This window comes from Phyllopteryx taeniolatus, chromosome 21 (assembly GCF_024500385.1).
Source record: "Phyllopteryx taeniolatus isolate TA_2022b chromosome 21, UOR_Ptae_1.2, whole genome shotgun sequence".
In the NCBI taxonomy this organism is placed as follows: Eukaryota; Metazoa; Chordata; class Actinopteri; order Syngnathiformes; family Syngnathidae; genus Phyllopteryx; species Phyllopteryx taeniolatus.
The window spans coordinates 15,530,547-15,557,746 of NC_084522.1; the positions used below are offsets into that span (position 1 = coordinate 15,530,547).

At 44.7% G+C, this 27,200-nt stretch overlaps 1 protein-coding gene and 1 pseudogene across 1 annotated transcript; both read left to right on the plus strand.

Annotated features, from left to right (window-relative positions):
- LOC133471450 (protein OSCP1-like) overlaps nt 1-20,389 on the plus strand; it is a 33,414-nt pseudogene extending 13,025 nt beyond the window's left edge.
- On the plus strand, nt 13-4,301 carry LOC133471053 (transcription factor 7-like 1). The gene is made up of 7 exons (XM_061760211.1): nt 13-2,350; nt 2,751-2,803; nt 2,930-3,004; nt 3,082-3,229; nt 3,315-3,422; nt 3,522-3,579; nt 4,058-4,301. The coding sequence occupies exons 1-7, from the start codon at nt 2,270-2,272 to the stop codon at nt 4,258-4,260; spliced, it is 726 nt and encodes a 241-aa protein (XP_061616195.1). The 5' UTR covers nt 13-2,269; the 3' UTR covers nt 4,261-4,301.
- Nucleotides 20,390-27,200: the final 6,811 nt, after the last annotated feature.

The window sequence follows — 27,200 nt, forward strand, 5'->3', positions numbered from 1 at the left end:
GTTAATGTCCTGTTATGGGTGGTCGTTTTTGCCAGACACAACATAAATTGGTTCAATTCATCTAACAGCCGTAATACATTCAGACATATTGCAAAATTGAAACAAATGCCAAATGGCGGTACATTTCTTGTATTTCCCTCAGGTTTCCAAGTTTTCTCAAGTATTTAGCTGGCCGCCATTTCACAATATTTTGCTGTTAACGGTACAAACCACAGAAAAAATGAATCAGAGTGACTGATTAAGTGTACGCAGAGGTGGCGAGAGAAGCCAAATACTGTACTCAAGTCAGAATAATGTGACTCGTCTCAGTAAAAAGCAGTCCTCCAAATAATTACTTGAGTAAGAGTAAGAAAGTACTCCGTGAAAAAACACCGAGTGAGTAAGTAGTGAGTAACTTGTGATTTTTTTTTAAATAAGAGCATGAACGTCAAATAAAATCCAGTATGAATTTGCAAATTCATATATTGCCAAACAATATTAATTCACCCAAAACATAATAAATACAATCTTGATCAAATAAAATGATATTTTTTATTATTTCAGTGTAAAGAAATTATACCGGGTGATTTTTAGCTCTTTTGAATGTCTCTGTTTTTTCGTTAAACGTGACCCAAAGGTGATTGTTTTAATAATTTATAGGCCTCCAAGATACAATAGAAAATTTATGGAGGACCTTTCAGAACTGCTATCAGTTATTTGTACTGACTCCAACTATTTTGTCATAATGGGAGACTTTAATATTCATGTTCACAAGAACGTAATAAAAATTTAAAGAACTCTCTGCTATACTAGACACATTTGACTTCTCTCAACATATTAAGAGTCCAACCCACAATCAAGGTCACATCTTAGACCTGGTCAGCTCTAAGGATGTTGAAATTATATCAATTGACATTCAGGATTTGGCTATTTCTGACCAATTTTGTGTCTTCTTTGAATTGCAGATTCTTCCAAAAGTTCAGACAACCTCTGTCTATTAAGAAAAGGTACATAAAGGAGAGTACCGCCACTAAGTTTATGGACACCATTGCTGTGCCACAAACTGTGAATCCTGAGACAGTTGATGGACTTTTGGATAATTTCACCTGTAAATTCTCAAATGTCATGAATGCTGTCGCTGCTATTAAAACTATGACAATCTTGAGGCGACCTAGAACACCGTGGAGGAGCACATTGATGTTAAAGACCTCTAAATCAAAGTGTAGGAAAGCAGAACGTAAGTGGAGAAAAACTCAACTCCAAATTGACTATGACCTCGACAGACAAAGACTTTGTAATTTTAACCAAGAGTTAGTCAGGGCTAGACAGCAATCCTTTTCTGAAATCATCATGCAATGAATTTGTTTGTTATTTTAGTGAAAAAATACAATCCATCAGGTTAAATATAAGCACAAATCAGAAAAATGACGAAATGATATTATATCTATTTCGATTTTATTTGCCGTTCATGCTCTGATTTAAAAAAACATTTTGAAGTTACTCACTACTTACTCACTAGGTGTTTTTCCACGGAGTACTTTCTTACTCTTACTCAAGTAACTATTTGGAGGACTACTTTTTACTTAGACGAGTCACATAATTCTAAAGTAAAAGTATTCTGACTTGAGTACAGTATTTGGCTTCTCTCGCCACCTCTGCGTACACTTAATCAGTCACTCTGATTCATTTTTGCTGTGGTTTGTACCGTTAACAGCAAAATATTGTGAAATGGCGGCCAGCTAAATACTTGAGAAAACTTGGAAACCTGAGGGAAATACAAGAAATGTACCGCCATTTGGCATTTGTTTCAATTTCACAATATGTCTGAATGTATTACGGCTGTTAGATGAATTGAACCAATTTGTGTTGTGTCTGGCAAAAACGACCACCCACAACAGGACATTAACGGAGTGTCATGGATATAATTGTCTTTTTTTCCAAGCTAAAATCACTTTGACTGTTGTTTTTAACATTGTGGCTCCTAAAATGGCGGCCACATTGCAAGCCCCTTCGAGAAGACTCACCATATTGTGATGGTCTCTGAAGGTCAAAAGAGGCGTTTTTATTATTTTCGTCGGGGTGGAGTGGACAAAATGTCGGTCAAATTGGCCGTCAGTTAGCTAGCTCGCTCGTTAGCTTAGCCATTGCCGCTCTTTGAACTTGACGCGTGACGTCACAAAGAGCACCCCAGTCTTCGCCGTGTGATTGGCGGATTGAGTTATTTTGGGCGGTCCTAATAATGGGAAGGACATAAATACCAAGTGACCAAGAAAAGCCCATTCCGAGTGACATGATGGATGATCGAGAGTGGGAAACCATTTGGGAAGTGGTGAGCGCGGACTCGGGCAAGATGCTCAACCAACGAGAGCAGGTAGGAGACGATTCATACATAAATCTCAAATGCGAACATGGAAATTTTTGGAACACGCAGCAAAAATGTGATTCCATACTGTAATAATTGATCTTAATCCATAGACACAAGTGCCCGTTATTTTCTCTGGGAGGGGGGGGGGGGGGGTTGTGGGTCGCAAGCTACTTAGGTTTAAGAAAGTCATTGAATAAAGCTTTGTTTCTGAATATGTATTTTTATTTTTTGCTAAATAATGTACTGTGTGCTCCTGTTACACCGGCATTTGCTCATTGGGGATACAATATTATCCTATCTTAAATCGTGTTTAATGGTGGTTCTTATTCTGCTGTTGAGGAATTTTCGTTACTTGTTATAACTGAGTAGTTATAAAAAGTACGTTCATAACAAATTTTTTTTGCAGGTCAGCGGTGCACCGTCGGTGGTGAGCATCAGCCTCCTACCTGTTGGAGTGATGTAAGTAACACACAACTGTATCCAACTTGTTTGTGCCATATAATGTGTCAAATGTGGATGAATCCTTGAATGTTTGCATCTTCGCACACTTCCTGTTGTTCAACACGCGTTTTGACGTGTTTGTAGATTAAGACCGAACTTTTTCGAGCTGGTGCCGGGCCCAGTTCGCCATCCTCCTCGGCCATCGCCAGCGAATTCAGAGTCAGTATTCTCTGTCAAATGTCTTTCCTGGCACATGCACACAGAGGCGACATGCTGATGCTTTGTTTTCCCATTAGCACAAAGAGGAGGAAATGCGGAGACACGTCTTATATCAAAAAGCCGCCAAATGCATTCATGATTTTCATGAAGGCGCAGCGGCCTTTCGTGAAGGCCGCTGCGCCACGGCAAGACAGCGCCGCTGTCAACAAGGTCCTGGGGCAAATGGTGAGTTGTGTTTGCGACAAACGTCCTCGTCGCTTGTCTGGTGTTGTTCTGCATGTGTGCGCTGACACTTTGGTGATGTCCACAGTGGAAGTCGCTGACGCCGGCTGAGCAGCTCAGTTACTTCCAAGAATCTGAGCGGCTCAGCCGGATCCACGCCACCAGGTACCCGGACTGGACCTACAGAGACAACTACGTGAGTCCCAGAGTCATTTAGTTATTAGACAGTCAAGAATAATTTCTCAAACGTTTTGTGTGCGACGACTCCATGCTTTTTTGTTTTGTTTTTGTTTAGGGCAAAAAGCAAAAGAGAAAGTGGGGCAGTGCAGCCACCAGCGTAAATCATCTGACCGGTAAGTAAAGTATATCGAAGTATTTTTAGTTCCTATAAATCTGCCCAAAGCCTACTACGTGGCTGTGAAATTCTGCCTTTACAAAAATAATGTAGAGGTGCACCTCGGGTAATTAGTATTTCATATCAGTAGTTCCATTGAATGAGTGAAATTCAATGTTAAAATTGTGTCGTTTTTTAAAAATTGGATTATATCAAAGCAGATGGAAAGCCAAAATTGACCTCCAAGAAATTAGATTAGGAACACTTGAAATGATTTTAGGTCAGAATTGGCCTTCTGACTTAATTTCCTCATAAAACAAATTCAATGAAATCGAATGACATCGAAAATGTCTTCCATGTATTGCGATTGTGGAGATGTATAATATAAATCGAATATTTTGCTACTGTCCTTCATCTATCTCCCGGTACATGGGGTCGCCACAATATTTCATGACTCACGTCTCAGAACTGACCTGTGTTTTTATTCGTGTTTGCAGCGCCTGCGCCACAGCTCGCCGTACCGGCCCCGGTGCCCTCAACGGGGTCCGACGAGGACCTCGTGTCCACTATTTTGTTGGGGGACACAGACTTTGGGGGCTCCGCACTGAGCCTGGATGTGGGGCCCGAGGTGGACCTGACGGCGGCCTTGTACAGGCAGCTTGAGGCGCTGGAGGCGGAGGAAGCGGAGCAGACACTTTAAATATGTTGCAAATGTTTTAATAAATCTATATACATGTTCTACGAATTGCTTCGTTTTTGTTTTTTTTTCCTCTCGATGAATGTTTTTACGAATGTGTTTTATTAATTCTATTCTATTCTGTGTGTGCTCCCTCAAACGTGTGTTGCAAATGCCAACTGGACAGAAATATGTTTATCCGTGAAAACAATGTATTAGCAACAATAGGACCTTGTTTTGTTCCTGCCAAAAATCATGTTTGTCATTCTGCAAAGTCATTAGTGGCACATTGTGACTTGCAGTTGGAATCATCAACACGACACATTGTCAGCAGCAGCGCACGAAACGACTTGTGGTGCAATTGAAGACAACTTTCCACAGCAGAAGACCTGATGCAACCTGCGGCCGTGGGGGATCAGCGTCTGGCGGCCTGACAGATTTGGTGGTCAACTTTGGGGAAAGCGTCCTGACACTCGAGCGCCTGTCTTCATTTGTCTTTCCGGTGCCGTGACGCAAAATCCAAATCTGAAATTGTCTCACTTGAGCCGTGCAGTGTAAATCCAGCCGAAATCATAAGAGATGGACCCGTGGACGTCTCGGACGAACTTCCCCAGCCGCCGCTGCCATTAAAACAATTTTTGCCTTTTGTACCATGTCGTCACAAAACTCTCGTATCTCAAGTCATCTTTTTCCATTGAAATTCCGTCCCAGCCACCCAAAAACAGCATCGAGATAAAAGAGCGCTTCTACTGTGCAAAATACAGTAATCCAGTAATTTGGACTCAGGAATTCCATTCGTTCCGTGACCAGTTTTGCATATCGCAGGTGTCGAAAGCATCACTTTTCAGGACGCCCCCCGCGGCCCCACCCTCAAAAAAGGCCTGTTTGTTGAACCTTTAACATTGCATGTCAAAGAGAACAAACCATCAGCACTTTAGATTGTTCAATAATTCTTAAAAAAAAAAAAAAAAAAAAATCATTGAATAAAAACAAAGACTGGTTTCATATATTGTAATTCGCTTCCATCACTTGAACATCACTTAATCAAACCCGGAAAACTGCGTCTGCTACGCTAACGAGCATAACTACGCTTTGATTACAAAAGAGAAAGTGGGGCAGTGCAGTATTTTTATTTGATACAAATCTGCCCAAAGCCAACTACGTGGCACCAAAAGTTCTGCCTTTACAAAAACGTGAGGTTCTCTTGTAAGGGAGGGGGAATTGGTTGGGGTCAGCGGGCTTGGGAGCAAAACTATCCGAAAACATTAAGACTATGAAGGAAAAAAATTGTGTTAAAACACATATTACAAGGAATACAATTCACATAGTGTACAGTACTGATGTGCCTTTCGATATTTTTAAGAGTTTCAAATGTATTTAAGAGGATAGAATTGTTTCTAGGTATGTGGTCGATGTTAATAGGATCGTGGGATTGATTGAGTCTGGTGAGGTTGATTCAGCAAGAAAAAGATGTATACGTAACGCAAAAAAAAAAAAAAGTTTATCAGTACATTGCTGATTTCACCTGTTGTCCTGAATTTAATAAACGAGGGATTTCTCGATTTTCAATTTTTGTGGTCTGTTTTCTGCTGATCTTTGAAATGTTAAGAGCAAAATAATATTCATATCTTACAGCTTCAAAAGCACACAAAGTGAAATATTTAATCATTTTATTTTTTTCATATGTACATTTTTGATGATTATAGCTGATAGCAAAAGAAAACCCCAAATTTATCCACTCAATAAATTCAAATATTACTTCCCAATCAGGAAACTCACTTTCATATGAGATCAATTACTTTTAACAAGGAAATTGTGCAGCAGTTTGTCGTTTAAAAAATATTTTCTTTGTGTTTAACAAATAGATATGAGTACTGAAATTCACTTTTCTACCATATTCTAATTTATTGAGATGTACTTGTACACATGACGAGGTGATAAAAGCGGTTAGCTAAAGTCTGAATCAGGGTGAAGCCTCGCCTGCGCGCTCGCTGCCTCGGCCATGTGGACTTTGCGGCACGTGGACGAGGAGGAGGACGCCTCGGCCGCCTCCAAGGCAAGTCTTCCAGCTCCTTCAATAGGGCAGAGGTCAGGGCCACCACGGGTCCCACATCCAGGCCAGTGCTCCATAGTGAGAGGACGCCTGGGCCAAATCCATCACCTGAAAGTCTCCCATCTAAAACATAACGGTCCGCCATGGGCTCATCATGCAGGATAGAGGTGCATGTTGAAGAGGAGGAGAGGGAGGACGCCTCGGCGGCTTCTCCCGCCTCCAATGCTTCTCGCTCCCTGAACAAGGCAGAGGTCAGGTCCGCTTTGGGCCCCAATCCAGGCTCCATGTTGACAAGTCTCCCAATTCAAAAATTGAGCTCAGGTCCGCGTTTTGCCCCTCATGCTGGGTGTTGGTGAAAGGCGAGCTCAGGTGCAGACACTGCAAACACAAACACACAACATCCGTCAGTTCTGAGATGTGAGTCATGAGACTACTTTCAAAATAATCGAATGATAGCCAGTGCCGTATTCTGCCTTGACTAAGGTTATATAATGCTCAGTTTGGTTTGAAACCAGAGGTATAAACTGTTAGTCGTCGTCAAGAATTTGAGGTGGTGTTGCTAAACAATGTCAGTCGACCTTTCAGTTAAAGATGAAATTATGGACATAAACGTACCAAGGAATATTAGGGCCACAAAGAAAGTCGAAGCTGCTGTGATCATATTCTATTCTGGACAACTACACGACATCATACTGACAGATGTTTCGAATATTGGGGTGACCCCATTTGCCGGTAGATTAAGGAGCGTGGCAAAATATTAGGCGCATCTCTGCAATGAATATTTAAGTGCATCTCAACAAATGGTAAAAATGTTCAATCATTTTATTTGGGAAAAAAAACCGTTTCAAATGTCCAATTATGACCTAATTTCTATATGTAAAAAAGTCATTTCGAGTGTTTATATTTTAATTTTTGGTGGCAAATTTGGGTTTGTCATCTGCTTTTAGATAGAATCCAAATTTTTTCAAAAACATTCTGCACTATATTAATATATGAAATTAATTATCCATCCATCCATCCATTTTCTGAGCCGCTTCTCCTCACTAGGGTCGCGGGCGTGCTGGAGCCTATCCCAGCTGTCATCGGGCAGGAGGCGGGGTACACCCTGAACTGGTTGCCAGCCAATCGCAGGGCACATCCAAACAAACAACCATTCGCACTCACAGTCATGCCTACGGGCAATTTAGATTCTCCAATTAATGCATGTTTTTGGGATGTGGGAGGAAACCGGAGTGCCCGGAGAAAACCCACGCAGGAACGGGGAGAACATGCAAACTCCACACAGGCGGGGCCGGGGATAGAACCCGGGTCCTCAGAACTGTGAGGCTGACGCTCTAACCAGTCGGCCACCGTGCCGCCTGAAATTAATTATTTCAATTGAACTACTGAAATAAATGGTTAGCAGTAATGTGGTAATAACGAGACTTTTTTTTTTGGACAATTGTGCAAATGATGTCGAGTCCTCTAGCAATTTAGAGCAGTTTGAAATGACTAATAGAACAATAGTCTGTTACAGTGACTGTTGTGCAAATTGTGCAAGGACTTCAAGAAATGTATGCATGTATGTATGTATGTATGTTAAAAGTGACTTGCAGTGCGATAATCTGGAACAGTGTCAATTGTGCAAATGGTGCAGATACTTCTCTAGCACAAGTGGCCAGTATTGGTCAACAACAGATATGAAAGTAGCGCTGAGTGGCAAGACTACGACAGTGAGTGCACGAATAATGTATAATTGGCCCGACAGAGATGTGACAAAAATCTCAAGACAAAAATGGCAGCATGTTACAAATGAAGAAGTGGTGACCAGGATGGGGAGGGTCCAAGAGGATTTTGCACGCTCCTGTCTTACTTCTTGCAGCATGCAAGTCCTCAAGGGCAGATAGGGGGTTACTGACAATTTTTTCAGTAGTTTTGAGTGACCGTTGCAGTCGGAGTTTGTCCTTTTTTGGTGGAAGCACCAAACCAGACTGTGATGGATGAACACAGGACTGATTCGATGACTGCTGGTGAGAACTGCCTCAACAGCTCCTGTACTTATGTATTTGTTTTTGCAGTGCCTGCACCAGAGCTTGCTCTGCCGGCCCCGGCGCCTTCAAAAGGATGCATGTTTTTGGGATGTTTTGGAAGGAGTGCCCGGAGAAAACCCATGCAGGCACAGGGAGAACATGCAAACTCCACACAGGCGGGGCCGGGGATTGAACCCCGGTCCTCAGAACTGTGAGGCTGACGCTCTAACCAGGCGCTCACCGTGCCGCTTACATCATATATATTTTATTTATTTATTATTATTATTATTATTTTTTTGTAATTAAGAAAATGGATCATACAGGAAGTCTCTCCAGGATGCAAACACCTCATTTTTTGTACTATATGTGTTTTTAATCTTGATATTTTGCCATTTTTTTCTCCATTGCTCTTGCACTGTCAATATATTTTGTGTTTAAATGTGTGTGTATTGTTTTTTTTTTGTGTGTATGTTATTGAAAGGATTGAACAGTACGGAATAGTAAGTCACAATTTACATTTTCATGAATAAGCAAATAAACATAACAGACGCATTAATAAGCCCTCCCATATCCTTCCTCCCTCCCTCCCTCCCTTCTGCTCAGGCGTGGTATATTGTGGATGCAGTTGCCATAGAGTGTCAAGATAATGGTATCTGTTTTAGGTCATTTTGCAGGTAGCAGACGAGGGGCGACCATCCATCCATCCATCCATCCATTTTCTACCGCTTATCCGAGGTCGGGTCGCGGGGGCAGTAGCTTTAGCAGGGACGCGCAGACTTCCCTCTCCCCAGCCACTTCATCCAGGTCTTCCGGGGGGATCCCGAGGCGTTCCCAGGCCAGCCGAAGGACGTAGTCTCTCCAGCTTGTCCTGGGTCGTCCCCGGGGTCTCCTCCCGGTGGGACGTGCCCGGAACACCTCACCGGGGAGGGTTCCAGGAGGCATCGAATCAGATGCCCCAGCCACCTCATCTGGCTCCTCACAATGTGAAGAAGCAGCGGCTCTACTCTGAGATCCTCCCGGATGACCGAGCTTCTCACCCTATCTCTAAGGGAGAGCCCGGACACCCTGCGGAGGAAACTCATTCTGGCCGCTTGTATCCTGGATCTTGTTCCCACAGCTGGTGACCATAGGTGAGGGTAGGAACGTAGATCGACCGGTAAATCGAGAGCTTCGCCTTTCGGCTTAGCTCCTTCTTTACCACAACGGACCGATACAAAGTCCGCATCACTGCAGACGCTGCACCGATCCAGCTGTCAATCTCCCGTTCCATTCTTCGCTCACTCGTGAACAAGACCCCAAGATACTTGAACTCCTCCACTTGGGGCAGGATCTCATCCCCGACCTGGAGAGGGCACGCAACCCTTTTCCGACTGAGGACCATGGTCTCAGATTTGGAGGTGCTGATTCTCATCCCAGCCGCTTCAGACTCGGCTGCAAACTGCTCCAGTGAGAGTTGGAGGTCACGGCTTGATGAAGCCAACAGAACCACATCATCAGCAAAAAGCAGAGATCCAATACTGAGGCCACCAAACCAGACCCCCTCAACAACTTGGCTGCGCCGAGAAATTCTGTCCCTAAAAGTTATGAACAGAATCGGGAACAAAGGGCAGCCTTGGTGGAGTCCAACCCTCACCGCTCCAGTGGGGGGCCCCGGTGACACGCGTCCGGGCAAGGGAAAACGAAGTCCATTGTTTGTCGTCCTCATCAGGGGTCTTTGAGCTGTGCTTTGTCTGGTCCCTCACCTAGGACCTGTTTGTCATGGGTGACCCTGCCAGGGGCGTGAAGCCCCAGACAACTTAGCTCCTAGGATCGTTGGGCCACACAAACCCCTCCACCACGATAAGGTGACGGCTCAAGGAGGGGGGTTATAGTGGAGTTTTTCTTAAACTGTGGTACTTGGACCACTAGTGGGATGTGGGCTCCCTCTCATGGTATATGAAATAGTCACTGCCTGTACAGTTCAGTTGAATTTAAGATTTTATTACAGTACATTTGCATTTAGTCTTTAAGAACGGTTTGTTTTTAAAACGTATTATGTGTTATGTGCAATACAGTTTAAATGAATCATATTAGCACTTTTTTTCCCTATATTTGAGCACAGTGTCAATGTTCAGACTGCAACGGACAATCAAAACTGCTGAAAGGATTGTCGGTGCCCCCCTACCCACCCTTGAGGACTTGCACGCTGCCAGAACTAAGACAAGGGCGTGCAAAATCCTCTCGGACCCTCCCCACCCCGGTCACCAGCTCTTCCAGCTCCTTCCCTCAGGTAGGCGCTACCGATCAATGCAAACTAGAACTAGAACTTATGTATTACTCGTGCACTCGCTGTAGTTGTCTCGCCGTGCTGCACTATTTGCATATAGTGGCCACTCATGCCAGAGTAGCATCTGCTCCATTTGCACACTGATTGAGGAGTATCTGTAACATTTGCACAACCAACATTGTCCCAGATTATCGCACTACTCGTCACTTTAAACCGCATACACTCCTTGAAGTCTCAGCGCCCTTTGCACAATGGTCATTGCAGCGAACTATTGCAATATTAGTCATTCGAAGTGCTAGAGGACTCTGCATCTTTTTGCACAATTGTTTTTTGTCAATGTCTTTATGTCTCCAAAGTGTTCTGTAAATTGACTGTCTGTTGTACTAGAGCGGCTCCAACTAATAAATAAAGATGATTCTGATTCTGATTCTGATTCTGATAATGTTGCAATGGCTTATAATAATTTAAAATATACTTTTTTAATGCTTTTTAATGGAAGAGTGTTATCCACACATGTAGTGTAATGTAAACATTGAAATAAAACTATTAAATATTAGGTACAGGCATGTTCACGCCCAGTTTAATGACTATGTCGCCATGTAGGCCAACTGATGCATCTTTTATGGGGAGGGTGGAACTCCCACCTCTGCTGCATTTGTCGTCCCTTATTGTCAAATATCCTGAAAGACACGACAGAAATGACGGTCATTTCGGATAAACAGTCCAAATTCTTCCGTAATACAATCCGTTCTCACCGAATGATCCCAGGAACATCCATTCCTTGAGGCACTGGGCCTGAGGTTGACAGGGCGAAACGCCCGTTGGGATTCTGGATTTTGCTTTTAAAGAAAATGGACACCTGAATGAGAAAGCACAGTGGAGAAAGGACGCAGTGTTTTTATTTCAGCTGATATCAGTGTTCACTTAGATAGCAAGGAACTCACGTGCATGTGGGTGTCCTGCGAGAATGTGAGCAGCGTTTGTCGGAGAAGCTGGAATTCACCCGAAGTCAGAGACGAGTACACCTCCAATTAAAAGAAATAAGTCATGGATGTTACATACTGTAAAATGGCAGTTTATAATTGCCTATATGTCACTCAAGATGGCAGCAAAGTACTACATTTGTCTAATTGCTTCTTGGCACCAAGAGGCCACAAGATGGTGCCAAAGTAATACTTTCATTGCTTTGGCTTGAGCACAAAAAACACATTTTTCATTGAGTAACAAAGGATAGGTTGCAAATAAAGGACGTAAATAGGTGAATTCGCTGAATGCCAAATATGCGTGGGTTCAATGTGTACAGGTAAGTCCAAATTTAGAGTTGCACAACTTCAGTGTAAGTACACGGATAGCGATCGAGGCAGAGAAGGTCCCCATCAAAGCCAGTAATAGTTATGGTTGTCAGAAAGTAGAGAGAATATTGTATATGCCTGTAATAATATACTGCATGCTCTGTTTGTATGTATTGCTGCTCTGTGTCTGTTCAAGTAGCAGCTGTTTTAAGGTTTATGATACCGTAAAGCCTATGCTCATGTCCGTTGGCCCATCTATGGCATGTCGCATTATATGTTCGCATTTAGCTAGTGGACTTTCAATAGGTGAAACTATTTGGTTTGGTCGAACATTTTGGTGTTTAATTCTTTTGTTTTATGCTTCAGTTTTACAGTAAACTTTAACTGGGAGCGACAAAATAAACAGCATGAAACAAGCACACTTTGCCACTTATTTGGAGAACTGTGTGAGTGAGAGCGTGAGAACAGGTGCTAAGGAATACTTTAAAAAGTGTGTTTGAATCAATTAAAATGTCTTTAAATCATTTGTTTGAGAAGGTCTCAATAGATTATGGGTTTTCAGCTATTGTGAACATATTGTGACCATATCTTTATAACGGGGGGTTCACTGAATTCTGAACAGACTGGCTCAGGTCTACCTCAATGATCTTCCGATGAGTTTCATCCACTTTGTTCACAACGGACGAAACATACGTTAAACCTGGGAAATGTACACGATTTTGCCCATTTGATGTTGCTCATTTGTTCTCATGATCAGTTTTGATTGGCACTGCCAGAGAGGTATTCAGTGAATAATATGTTCATCATTGTAACAGTAGCCTCCATTGGTGTTCCATACCGAGAACGGTTTCCTATGTCATTGTTACCTTCTCCATGCTGACCGTCTTCAGCTTCATGATCGAGACGTGCGCCAAGCGAGTTAGTACGACTTTGATTGTCCTGTGTGAATACAGCAGCTGAGGTTTCAAAAGTTCATCCATGAAGGCTTCACTGAACATGGTCCCGACAATGTCATTCATCACTGTCAACGGGAAGGGACAGAAACACATCGTGGTTGATCCTATATAGTACAGTATGTCACAAACGTGTCACATTTTTGTAAATAATGGTACAACACTGAAATAATGACACTTGGCTACACTGTAGTTAATGTACAGTATGTACAACAGTGAAAATGTAGTCTTCCCTCAAAATAACTCCACACACAGCCATTAATGTCTAAACCAATGGCAACAAAAGTGAATACACCCCAAGCTGAAAAAGTTCAAATTGTGCCCAAAACAGCAATATTGTATTTTTTGCGGCCACCATTATTTTTCCAGCACTGCCTTAACCTTCTTGGGCATGGAACAACATCCACCAGCGCTGTGATATCGACATGCAGTGTAACAGAATTCCAGTGGCAATCTGTGAAGCTCTGGAGAATTCCATGCCCACATGCAGGTGGGCACTTCATAATTTTACAGACTCCCAACCTAAGATGAGTGAACACCTGCTTTAGCATATTGCCTGTACCTTAATTTCCCTGTGTCATTTTGTCATGTCACTCAAGCACATGCTAGGGCAGAGAGAAGTCAGACAATTTGATAACTGCAAGAGGAAGTTTTTTCCTCATTTGTACCCTTCAGCCACATAATAGTAATGTCATTACTAAATGATTTGTATTGTTAATATGTTGAAAGATTTTCCTGTAAAAACTTGATAATCATATAAAAATGTTGTACAGGACTAGCTAGCTAAAAGAAAAATTTAAGCTAACTCCACCAGCATAGCACAGTTAGCTTAAAACTTTGAAATGTCATTTAATGTATTTCAATTTATTTAAATGTATGTGTGTATGTATGTATTTATTTGTTTATTTATGTATATATTTATTTATTTTAGGATTTAGATATTTATAGCCTACTGCACAGGTCTCAAATTCAAGGCCCGGAGGCCGCATGCAACCGGCCACATCAGTTGATGTGGCCCCCGAAACCAAATAGTTTTTGTCGATTTCCATGATTCTTGCTAAAACCTTTGCCAAAATTTCTAATCGTTGGAGATAATAAATAATATCATTGAGATATTGCAGTTATTCATTCATTCATCTCCCGTTCCGCCTATCCTCACGAGGGTCGCTGGCGTGCTGGAGCCTATCCCAGCTATCTCCGGGCGAGAGGCGGGGTACACCCTGAACTGGTCGCCAGCCAATCGCAGGGTGATTTTGCAGTTATTTTTGCTAGTTATCCATAAGTAAAGCATATGTAATACTATAATGAGGAGATGAAAAATGTATATGGTTTCACAGTCATAATGCAACTCTGAGAGAAACTGTACCAGCAATGCGGCCCGCGACAAAAATGAGATTGACCTCTGGACAGCTAACAAGAATTAACCCACAATTCACCATCACCAGAAACTACAATTATTACATGCCAAAAAATGTAAATGATTTTCAGGATCAAATTTATGAGGGAATGTGTGGCCGCGCCGACTGGTTAGAGCGTCAGCCTCACAGTTCTGAGGTGCGGGGTTCAATCCCCGTCCCCGCCTGTGTGGAGTTTGCATGTTCTCCCCGTGCCTGCGTGGGTTTTCTCCGGGCACTCCGGTTTCCTCCCACATCCCAAAAACATGCATTAATTGGAGACTCTAAATTGCCCGTAGGCATGACTGTGAGTGCGAATGGTTGTTTGTTTCGATGTGCCCTGCGATTGGCTGGCAACCAGTTCAGGGTGTACCCCGCCTCCTGCCCGATGACAGCTGGGATAGGCTCCAGCATGCCCGCGACCCTAGTGAGGAGAAGCGGCTCAGAAAATGGATGGATGGATGTGTGGCCGCGTGTTTTTCCATGTGTTTAATTCATCTGTATAAAATGAGTCACTCTTTGAACTACGGAACAAATGAACTTTCTACAATATTCAGTTTTATAAAATTCACACCTCTGTATATATTTTAGACACCCCTGGCAAAATGGATGGATGGATGTACATAGAGGTATATTGAATGATTAATAGTGTTAAAACAATTAATAGATAATTTTATTTAATTGACATCACAGCCTAAAAATACGGAATAACTAAACAAATAGAATAGCAGTATTAAAACTCTAATATCACAAACTCTGATCACTTTATTTGACTGGTTTTTGTTCCAGTGTAAATAGCTGCAGTAATCTTTTTGGTCAGTAGAGAGCAGTAGAGAGCCAGCAACCCCCTGAAGAGAAGAGATCAGTGGAGCAAGTTGGGTGCAACAAGTGACTGCGGTTCCAGCCTCCAGTAAAAAAGTCAAGCCAGCAGAAACAACGATTGTTCATACTAAGCATTACGGTAACACGCCGCCAACGTGGTGCAAGGACCAACTTCAAAATAAAAGCCTCACGTATTCATACATTGGACATCAATGGCGTTTAGGTGAAGGTCAAAACTGAGCATCATATAACCTTAGTATAGGCATTACATTGCACTGGATCCCATTAGATTGTGTCGTCTCATTGAAGGCTGATGTTTTACATTTGTTTGCAGTGTCTGCGCCTGACATGCACCAACATCCTACATGAGGGGCACGAGACGGACCTGATCTACTGAGGTGGCATCGGGTGGTAAATGCCACCCTAAAAGAAAGCCTTGCCACCCCTGCTGTCACCCCAATTTGCAGCGACAAATTTGAGATTTGTGATCAAGGAACACCAATGTCTGACTGACGTGAACTTCTCCCGAGTGAACAGGTCTGCGGATGATGCAGTCAACATGGGACTGCACTTCATCCTAGAACACCTCGACAGTGCAGGGACCTACGCTAGGATCCTGTTCGTGGACTTCAGCTCAGCGTTCAACACCATCATCCCTGAACTCCAAGCTTCTCCAGCTCAGCGTCTCACCTGCCATCTGCCAGTGGATTTACAGTTTCCTGACGGGCAGGACACAGCAGGTGAGGCTGGGGGAGGCCACATCCATCCACACCTCATCAGCACTGGGGCACCCCAAGGTTGTGTCCTCTTTCCGCTGCTCTTCTCTCTCTACACTAACGACTGCACCTCAATGCACCCGGCTGTCAAACTCCTGAAGTTTGCAGATGACACCACTATCATCGGCCTCATCAAGGACGGTGACGAGTCTGCATATCGACAGGAAGTGGAGCGGCTGGAGCTGCGGTGCGGCCGACACAACCTGAAGCTGAACACGCTCAAGACTGTAGAGATGATCGCAGACTTCAGGAGGCATCCTTCGCTACAGCTGCCCCTCACGCTATTCAGCTGCCCTGTGTAACTGTCGAGACCTTCAAGTTCCTGGGAATTCCAGTCTCTCAGGACCTGAAGTGGGCGATCAACATCAACTCCGTCCTGCCACAGGAGCTGCTGAGGCAGTTCTACACAGCGGTCATCGAATCAGTCACTGTGTTCTTCCATCACAGTCTGGTTTGGTGCTGCTACAAAAAAGGACAAACTTCGATTGCAACGGACAATCAAAACTGCTGAAAGGATTATTGGTACCACCCGACCCACCCTTGAGGACTTGCATGCTGCCAGCACTAAGACAAGAGCGTGCAAAATCCTCTCGGACACTCCACATCCGGGTCACTAGCTCTTCCAGCTCCTTCCCTCAGGTAGGCGCTACTGATCAATGCAAACTAGAACTAGCAGACATTCCAACAGCTTCATCCCTCTTGCAATCAACTTCTTAAACACCTAACCTACAATTCCATTGCAACATGCTGGCAATTTTTTGTCTTTTTATCTTGAGTTTGTTGTCACATTTCTGTCGGGCCAATTATATATTACTCGTGCACTCACTGTCGTAGTCTCACTATTTGCATATCTGTCGTTGACCTATACTGGCCACTCACGCCAGAGGAGCATCTGCTCCATTTGCACACTGACTGAGGAGTATCTGCAACATTTGCACAATCAACATTGTCCCAGACTATCGCTTGAAGTCTCGGCGCCCTTTGCGCAATGGTCATTGCACCGGGCTATTGCAATATTAGTCATTCGAACTGCTCTAAGTGCTAGAGGACTCTGAATCTTTTTGCACAATTGTCAAAAAAAACAAAAAACATGTACCGGATTACCAGATAACGAGCAACCTTTTATTGCTCAGTGACTGTTTTTCTCAAATGTCTTGATGTCTCAAAAGTGTTCTCTGTCAATTGAATGTCTGCTGTCGTACTAGAGCGGCTCCAATTACTGGAGACAAATTCCTTGTGTGTGTTTTTTGGACATACTTGGCCAATAAAGATGATTCTGATTCTGATATTCCTTGGTACTTCTGTCCATAATTTTGCTTTAAACTGAAAAGTGGACTGAAATCTTTACATTGTGTACCAAATTCTTGACGACTATGTACAGTTATTACCCCTGTTTCCAAGCAAACTGAGCATTATATAACCTGAGGAAAGGCAGAAAATTGCACTGGCTACCATTAGATTATTTTGGAAGTAGTTTCATGACTTACGTCTCAGAACTGACCTATGTTTTTATTTGTGTTTGCAGTGACACCACAAGCTGGTGCCCTCATCGGGGCCCGACGAGGACCTTGTGTCCAGTTTTTTCTTGGGGGACACTGACTTTGGGGGCTCCAGATGGAGCCTGGATGTGGGGCCCAAGATGGACCTGACCTCGGCCTTGTACAGGCAGCTTGAAGCACTGAAGGCGGAGGAAGCGGCCAGATCGGAGCATAGACCTTAAATTTATTTCCATCCATCCATTTTCTGAGCCGCTTCTCCTCACTAGGGTCGCGGGCGTGCTGGAGCCTATCCCAGCTGTCATCGGGCAGGAGGCGGGGTACACCCTGAACTGGTTGCCAGCCAATCGCAGATATTCTATGATTTTTTTTTTTTTTTTTTTCTCTCTCAATTAATGTTTCTACAAATGTATTTTATTAATTCTATTCTGTGTGTGTTCCACAGAAAAAATACAGTAATCCCCATTATTTAGAACGTACAGAATAAGGTCACATATTTCACACTTTAATTTCGGGCCCACCAACCTTCCACAAAGTGAGAGCTGCTACTATTTACGCCACACTGCTGAAATAGCAAACAGTGGAATTTTGACTTATGAATTGAAATCGTTCCGTGACCAGTATCGCAGGTGTCAGGCGGAATCCTCCCAATTCCAAAACCATCACTTTTCATCCATCCATCCATTTTCTGTACCGCTTTATTCTCACAAGGTCACGGGGGTGCTGGAGCCTATCCCAGCCATCTTCGGGCGAGAGGCGGGGTGCACCCTGAACTGGTTGCCAGCCAATCGCAGGGCACATATAAACAAACAACCATTTGAGCACACATTAACACCTACGGGCAATTTAGAGTCTTCAATCAACCCCTCCTGGAAGCCGTCACCTTATCATGGTGGATCCGATCCCCGGCGACAGAAGCTGGCTCACGGGACGTGGAATGTCACCTCTCTGGCAGGGAAGGAGCCAAAGCTGGTGTGTGAGGTCGAGAAGTTCCGACTAGATATGGTCGGGCTCGCCTCCACACACAGCTTAAGCTCTGGTACCATTCCTCTTGAGAGGGATAGGACTCTTTTACACTCTGGAGTTTCCCACGGTGAGAGGCGCCGAGCAGGTGTTGGCTCCGATGCTGGGGGAAGATGCTCGTCCGACCTCGCAGGCCCAAACGTATTGTGAGGGTCTGCTGGGAACATCTGGCAGAATCCCCTGCAGAAGGAGTTTCAACTCCCATCGCCGACAGAACTTTGCTCATGTTCCAGGGGAGGCGGGGGACATCGAGTCTGAGTGGACCATGTTCCACGCCTCTATTGCTGAGGCGGCCGACCGGAGCTGTGGCCGTAAGGTGGTCGGTGTCTGTCATGGTGGCAATCCCCGAACCCGTTGGTGGACACCAACAGTGAGGGATGCCGTCTGAAGAAGGAGTCCTATCGGGTCTTTTTGGCCTGCGGGACTCCTGAGGCAGCTGATAGGTACCGGCTGGCCAAGCGGAATGCAGCTTTGGTAGTCGTTGAAGCAAAAACTGGGGGAAGGGAGGAGTTCGGTTAGGCCATGGAGAAAGACCTCCGGACGGCGTCGAGGACATTCTGGTCCACCCTCCGCCGTCTCAGGAGGGGGAAGCAGTGCACCATCAACATTGCGTATAGTGGGGATGGGGCGCTGCTGACCTCGACTCGGGACGTTGTGAGCCGGTGGGGAGAATACTTCGAAGACATCCTCTATTTCACCGACACGCCTTCCCATGAGGAAGCAGAGTCTGGGTTCTCTGAGGCGGGCTCTCCTATCTCTGTGTTTGAGGTCACCGAGGTGGTTAAAAAGCTCCTCGGTGGCAAGGCCCTGGGGTTGGATGACAATCGCCCAGAGTTCCTTAAAGGCTCTGGATGTTGTGGGGCTGTCCTGGTTGACACGACTCTGCAACATCGCTTGGCCATCGGGGACAGTGCCTCGGGATTGGCAGACTGAGGTGGTGGTCCGCCTTTTTAAGAAGGGGGACCGGAGGGTGTGTTCCAACTACAGGGGGATCACACTCCTCAACCTCCCTGCTAAGGTCTATTCAGGGGTGCTGGAGAGGAGGGTCCGTTGGGAAGTCGAATCTCAGAGTCAGGAGGAGCAGTGTGGTTTTCGTCCTGGCCATGGAACAGTGGACCAGCTCTGCACCCTCGTTATCCGTGTACTTATACTGAAGTAGTGCAACTCTAAATTTGGACTTGCTTGTACACAGTGAACCCACGCATATTTGGCATTCACCTAATTCACCTATTTACGGGGACTTTATTTGAAACCTATCCTTTGTTACTTAATGAAAAATGTGTTTTTTGTGCTCAAGCCAAAGCAATTAAAGTATTACTTTGGCACCATCTTGTGGCCTCTTGGTGCCAAGGAGCAACGTGGAAGTGAGTTGAGGAGTTTCATTGAGACAAATGTAGTACTTTGCTGCCATCTTGAGTGACATATAGGCAATTATAAACTGCCATTTTACAGTATGTAAGATTCATGACATATTTCTTTTAATTGTAGGTATACTCGTCTTTGACTTCGGGTGAATTCCAGCTTCTCCGACAAACGCTGCTCACATTCGTGCAGGACACGCACATCCGCGTGAGTTCCTTGCTATCTCAGTGAACACTGATATCAGCTGAAATAAAAACACTGCGTCCTTTCTCCACTGTGCTTTCTCATTCAGGTGTCCATTTTCCTCAAAAACAAAATCCAGAATCCCAACGGACGTTTCGCCCTGTCAACCTCAGGCCCAGTGCCTCAAGGAATGGATGTTCCTGGGATCATTCGGTGAGAACATGTTGTTTTACGGAAGAATTTGGACTGTTTATCCGAAATGACCGTCATTTCTGTCGTGTCTTTCAGGATATTTGGCAATAAGGGACGACAAATGCAGCAGAGGTGGGAGTTCCACCCTCCCCATAAAAGATGCATCATTTGGCCTACATGGCGACATAGTCATTAAACCGGGCGTGAACATGTCTGCACCTAATACCATGTTTTATTTACATTTTTACATTACACTACATGTGTGGATAACACTCTTGTGTTGCTGTGTTTCTTCCAAATAAAGGTACAGTATAAATTTGGGAGGGGAATAATAAGTTCACCCAGTGAAGGTAATGTCACAGTAAAACTCTACACACGTTATGTCATCTTCAGTGCATCAGGTATGTTAAATGTTCTAACTGTGAAACCATATAAATGTAAATTCACGGTAACGGTACGGCAAAAATCACAATTCAGTACGTACCTTGGTGTTAAGTTCACAGTTCAGTTTACATTGGGTATAGCAAGGGAACAAAATGCAAAATAAACTGCTGACACTGAAGATGAAACATCTTAAATCTTTTCTGTTTCGGAAAATGCAACATCAACAGTGTCAATTATTATGCTATTATACCAATGGCATTTGTTGTGACAGAAGAGCTTGGGAGAGCCTGTTAAAATACCGCTGGATGTTTGTTTTTTGTTTTTTCAATTTCATATTGCACTGATATTCATGATTGCCTGATTCTGTTTCAAATTCGTGAACAAGTTTGTCTGAGAGCCAAAAGGTCATGATGCCTGCTATAGAAGTTGAGCTGCACTGTGCTTGTTCACAGAAAATGCGTGTGGCCAATTCCAATGCAGTTGGGATGTTTTGTTAAACATAAATAAAAACAGAATACAATAATTTGCAAATCATGTTCAACCTATATTTAATTGAATACACTACAAAGACAAGATATTTAACTTTCAAACTGATCCTTATCAGCTTTTATTATAAACTTTATTGTTTTTAGCAAATAATCATTAACTTGGAATTTTATGGCTGCAACATGTTCCAAAAAAGCTGGGGCAGGTGGCAAAAAAGACTGAGAAAGTTGAGGAATGCTCATCAAACAACAAACACCTGTTTGGAACATCTCACAGGTAACCAGGCTAATTGGGAACAGGTGAGTGCCATGATTGGGTTTAAAAGGAGCTTCCCTGAATTACTCAGTCATTCACAAGTAAAGATGGGGTGAGGTTCACCTCTTCGTGAACAAGTGCGTGAGAAAATAGTTGAAAAGTTTAAGGACAAGTGTTGAATAAATGTACATAACTTATCTCATCCATCCATCCATTTTCTGAGCCGCTTCACCTCCTAGGGTCGCGGGCGTGCTGGAGCCTATCCCAGCTATCATTGGGCAGGAGGCGGGGTACACCCTGAACTGGTTGCCAGCCAATCGCAGGGCACATACAAACAAACAACCATTCGCACTCACATTCACACCTACGGGCAATTTAGAGTCTCCAATTCATGCATGTTTTGTCATGAACGGAACAGAGGATAGGACCCAAAAATGCACGACTCCAGAACAAATGGACAGTTTCAAAACAGAGAGGTTTAATATACGGGCAGAGGGCGGTACACAGGCAGGCAATCCAAAAAAGGCAACAGTATCCAAAAACATGAGGCAAAAAGGCGAGGTCGATGATCGGAACAGGGTCTAGTCTTACTGTGCGTCTTTGACGTGGAAACAAGGAATGCTGGAACGCGACGACAAGGTACAACGAACTGGCGACCAGAAAGAATGAGACACGAGGTTAAATGCAAGGGGTAATTAGGGTGGCACAGGTGGTGAAGATGCTCTCATGAGCAGGTGTGTATGAAACAGGGGGAAGACAAAAATCGGAACACACACCCATGACAGTAACCCCCCCCCCCTTAATGGCCGGGCCTGGGGCCCCTGGATGCCCAACGTGGAAGTCCCGAATGAGCGAGTCATCCACGATAAACGCAGACGGCACCCATGAACGTTCCTCAGGCCCGTAGCCCTCCCAGTCCACCAGATATTGAAACCCCCTCCCCCTCCGACGAGACGGCAACAGCCGTTTCACAGAGAAGACAGGGCCCCCATCCACAAACCGGGGCGTAGGAGGGGGCCTGGAAGGCGGGACCAGAGGGGACTCCCGGGCTGGCTTGAGTAGGCTGACGTGAAAAGCAGGGTGGACCCGCATCGACCTTGGGAGCCTAAGCTTCACGGTGACAGGGTTGATGATCTTTGTGATGGGAAGGGCCCAACGAACCTGGGAGTGAGCTTCCGGGACTCCACCCGGAGAGGAATATGTTTGGTCAAGAGCCAAACTCGCTGACCCACTTTGCAGTTCGGGGCCGGTGTCCTCCGACGGTCAGCAGCGGTTTTGTAGGACCGTCCCTGGCGCAGCAGCATCTGGCGGGCTCGCTCCCAGATCCTCCTGTAGCGTCTCACCAAGGTCAATGCCGCTGGAACTGTGGACTCTGAGGCTATGGCAGGAAACAGAGATGGTTGGTAACCATGCACAACGTGAAAAGGCGATAGACCAATGGATGCAGAGGGGAAGGAATTGTGAGAGAATTCGACCCAAACCAGTTTCTGAGACCAGGATCGCGGCTCCTGTGAAGCGAGACATCGGTGCCCAGTCTCCAACCTCTCGGTTTGGCCGTTGGTTTCAGGGTGAAACCCAGACTGACGGTAGCACCTATGAGATTGCAAAACTCCTTCCAAAATTGCGAAATGAATTGGGGACCCCTATCAGACACCACATTCTTGGGGAAACCATGGAACTTGAATACCTGGTGTATCATTAACTCTGCAGTATCTTTAGCTGAGGGGAGTTTCGGGAGTGCAATGAAGTGAGCGATTTTAGAGAACCTGTCAACAACTGTGAGAATTGTGGTATTTCCTTTCGAGGCCGGTAATCCCGTCACAAAGTCTACGGAGATGTCTGACCAAGGACGTTGTGGTATTGGCAGAGGTCGCAACTCCCCAGAAGGACGTTTACGAGAGGACTTGTTAGCAGCACATACCTGGCAAGCATTGACATAATTGGTAACATCCCTTATAACATTGGGCCACCAAAAGCGCTGTTCGACCACAGATTGAGTCTTGGCAATGCCTGGGTGATATACAGTCCGGTTAGTGTGAGCCCAGTGGATGACTCTTCCCCTTAAGGTCGGAACCACATAAAGCCTGTTTTCAGGGCAATTTTCTGAGCTAAGCGTGTTCTCCAGAGCCTCCTTTACCGAAGTCTCAATGTCCCAAACAAAAGCAGAAGCAAAACATGACTTGGGCACAATGGTTTTAGGGTCGGACAAAGAATTCTCTGCGCAGAAAATGCGCGATAAAGCATCTGGCTGACCATTTTTAGAACCAGGTCGGTAGGATAACGTGAAATTGAATCGAGTGAAAAACAGAGCCCATCAAGCCTGCGTCGCATTTAATCTCTTTGCATATTTCAGATATTCCAGGTTCTTGTGATCTGTCCATACTAAAAACGGAGTATGTGCCCCCTCTAGCCAGTGCCTCCACTCCACCAAAGCCACCTTGACTGCCAACAGATCACGGTCACCAATGTCATAATTTCTCTCGGCTGGGGTCAGTTTTTTGGAGAGATAAGCACAAGGATGTATTACCATCCTTGAGAGATTTCTGGGAGAGCACTGCTCCTATTCCGGCATCAGACGCATCGACTTCTACCACAAACTGCTGTTTGAGATCTGGCAAAGTAAGGATGGGAGCAGAGGTAAAGCTCGATTTAAGTTTCTGAAAATCTGCCTGACAAAGCGGGTTCCATACAAAAAGGTCTGTGTGGCGAGGTGAGATCATGCAAAGGAGAGAACTGAAATTTCTAATGAACTTTCTGTAGAAATTAGCGAACCCTAAGAACCTTTGTACGTTTTTGCGTGACGTGGGAGTGGGCCAATTAGTCACGGCATCAACTTTGCAAGGGTCCATCTTGATTTCACCTGGAGCCAGCACGAACCCCAGAAAAGAAACGGACGCCTTGTGGAACTCACATTTCTCAGCCTTGACATTTTGTTCATTCTGCAGTAACTGCTGCAACACAGAGAGGGCATGAATGATGTGAGTCTCCTCAACTGGGGAGAATATCAAAATATCGTCTAAATATACAAAAACATACACATTCAACATGTCACGCAGGACATCATTGACAAAGTTCTGGAACACAGCTGGAGCGTTAGTTAGTCCAAAAGGCATCACCAAATACTCATAATTTCCCGTTCGGTGTGTTGAATGCTGTTTTCCATTCATCCCCCTCCCTTATCCTAACTAAATGATGTGCATTTCTTAAGTCTAGTTTGGTGAAAATCTTGGCTCCCTCCAGGAACTCAAAGGCAGTGGAGATGAGAGGAAGAGGATACCTGTTTTCCACCGTTACGTCATTGAGACCCCGGTAATCGATACAGGGTCGCAGAGTCTTGTCCTTCTTGTCCACAAAGAAAAATCCGGCTCCCGCAGGGGATGAAGATGGGCGAATAATCCCGGCTGCCAGGGATTCATCCACATACTCCTTCATAGCCTTGTGTTCCGGCCCTGAAAGAGAGAATAACCTCCCTCGTGGGGGTGTGGTTCCAGGCAGCAAGTCAACAGCACAGTCATAAGGTCTGTGGGGTGGAAGGGATTTGGCCTTGGACTTGAAAAAAACGTCTTTAATATCCTGCTAACAGGTAGGCACTTGAGATAAATCAGGATCCCCAGATGGGGTCTGTGGATTGTGAAGGGAATATCGAATACTTTATATTCTAATATGTAATTCTATATGTAATAGAATATAATATAGAGTTTAGAGAATAGAGAATGTGTATTGAGGAAAAAGGGGGTAGGAGTATGTTGCAGGAAGGCCCCCATCGGGGGGTATTTGGAGACAGATGTCAAGGAAGAAAGGAACTGCGGGGAGCCACTATAAACATTGAATGCAGGAGACATCTGCAGGCGACACCTGGAGGCGGCGTCTGGAGCCAGATCAGATAGTCATCATTCTTCCAAACAACGATGACGTCAGATTACGGACCAATGAGACGACAGCGATTCCATACTGGCCTGTTTGAAACATTGTATAAGTCTGGGGTAGAGTCTGATAGTTTTTGTTCGACTACTTTATCTGCTAAGGATAAGATAGGGTAGTTACGAACCCAGAGCTCTGCAAATGTATAGACTCCTCTGTCAGGAATAAATTGGTTGGTTTTATACATTGTTGTGAACGAAGTTCTTTCACGAAAACGAACACGCTGGAACCACGGGAGTTAGGAGATTTTAAAACACAGGTTCCTTCAAATGGTGACCCCGACGTGATCCTGAAAGGACATTAGATAAAAAGACAGAGGAGCGGACAGGAATTCAGTTGGACTGCAAATCTCCCCGGTGCACCGAAATAAAAAAGGTGAGCAGAAGCCTGTTTGATAATATCACGAATTCTGCACATTGGAAATGGCGAAATTTGGGAGACTTGTGGTACAGTTGTTTTGTTGTCAATAGTTAATAAGACGTTGTGTTGTTAAAATTGCATAATTAAAAGTCAGGGTAACGGAGGACCTGACGTCAGGGTAACAAGGTACCTGACAGACCAGGATCAGAGAAAATCCTGGAAGTAGGGTAACAAGGTACCTACTTGTCCCGTCGTAGACTGACTTGAAATCGGACGCGGTTTCAAATTGTAACGTTTCGGTAGACGTTGGGGATTTTGGGACCCCCAAAAACCGATTGAGAATAAGATGAGTGTGCCACCAAAACTCGGGGTTGTGAATTGGACAGCCGAGTGTCGAGGTAATGAATGTGATATGTATCAGAGTGATTAGCAAAAGTCATTGGAGAATTTGCGGAATGAAATAGAAAGTCAGTTGTTAGCGGGCATTGAAAGGAAGAAGCATAAAAAGAAACAAGTAGAATTTAGAAGGGTGTGGATAATGTGGAAAAAGGAAAATAAGATAGAAAGGCAGAAATGTACATTGTTTCATGTAGCGGATGAGTTTCGGAAGGAAGAAAGAGTAGTTATTCAGAAGGGAAAAGAAATGAAGGAGAAGTTGGGCACTGCAGGGTGGATGGAGAAAATGAATTTGAATAAAAAAATAAAAGAGAATGAAGAATGGAGGTGAAAAATTCATGAGATTTGTGTGGTGTCAACGGCAATGGCAGCAGTTCGAGGCGAAAAAACGCATCAAATTGCCCCACTAAATTCGATTAGGGACCATTTGGGAAGCGGCCCCCCTGTAACTTCCCTCTATCCGGTGTTGCCGGTAGAGCGAGCCGCTAAGATAACACACCAAGACAATGGGGAAGTAAAGCTCCCATTGACACCCCCAGCCTCTACGACTCTTAACCAATCTGACAAACGGCAACCTAAGCACCCACTACAAGCACCCGTGTACCAAATAGTGGGCGAAGTGAATCTGTTGGGAACATCAGCAATACCTGAATTGACCCAACAGCAGCGTACTACCATGGAAGAAATAGTGACTGCTAACCGACAAGGTACAGTAGAATATCAAAATTCTAACTACCAAACCTTGAGACAGCAGGAACCATCCCCGAGAGGAGAGGAGCCTGCAGACAAAGGAGCGGGCAACATCGCCACACCGGGGGGTTCCGCCCGAATGACCGACAGACAGGTTTGGCAAACCACGTTGCAGGAAGAGTTGACTTCTAGTATTAATAAGAGAGGTTCCCGCTTGAGGGAACCGAGACATAGTGACGAGTCTGACTCTGAATTTGATGAGAATGTGGAGGGGGAGCTTCCCCCACCGCCCCCTCCGACAGACAAAGACTTGACAGCAGACGACCAAAGAAGGCAACAAGCTAAGCTAATGACTTCTGAGGAAGCATGTAAATGGATGGAAAAGGCTTATCAGCCCCCATCCCGGGACCGAGTCAAGACGGGGTCCCAGACTGGAACCAGAAATAAGAGTCCGACGAGATATACCGGTAATTATCCTATGATCCCCAGTCAACAAGGTGGGTTAATATATCAAGAATTGTCTTTAAAAGATCTCGAGTTTTTACAGAAACGACTTCCCGGACTGGCAGCTGGCGGTGAAATGTGGATTCAAGCGCTGAAGAGGTTGACGGACGGCATGAGCCTGGCGTGTGGTGACATAGTGAGACTGAT

What these genes read in the sequence shown, in the direction of transcription:
- LOC133471053 (XM_061760211.1), top strand. Translation starts at nt 2,270, where the DNA reads ATGATGGATGATCGAGAGTGGGAAACCATTTGGGAAGTGGTGAGCGCG. An exon ending in CCATCGCCAGCGAATTCAGA is followed by an intron (nt 3,005 to 3,081) that starts GTCAGTATTCTC and finishes TTTTCCCATTAG; the next exon opens with CACAAAGAGGAGGAAATGCG. An exon ending in GGACCTACAGAGACAACTAC is followed by an intron (nt 3,423 to 3,521) that starts GTGAGTCCCAGA and finishes GTTTTTGTTTAG; the next exon opens with GGCAAAAAGCAAAAGAGAAA.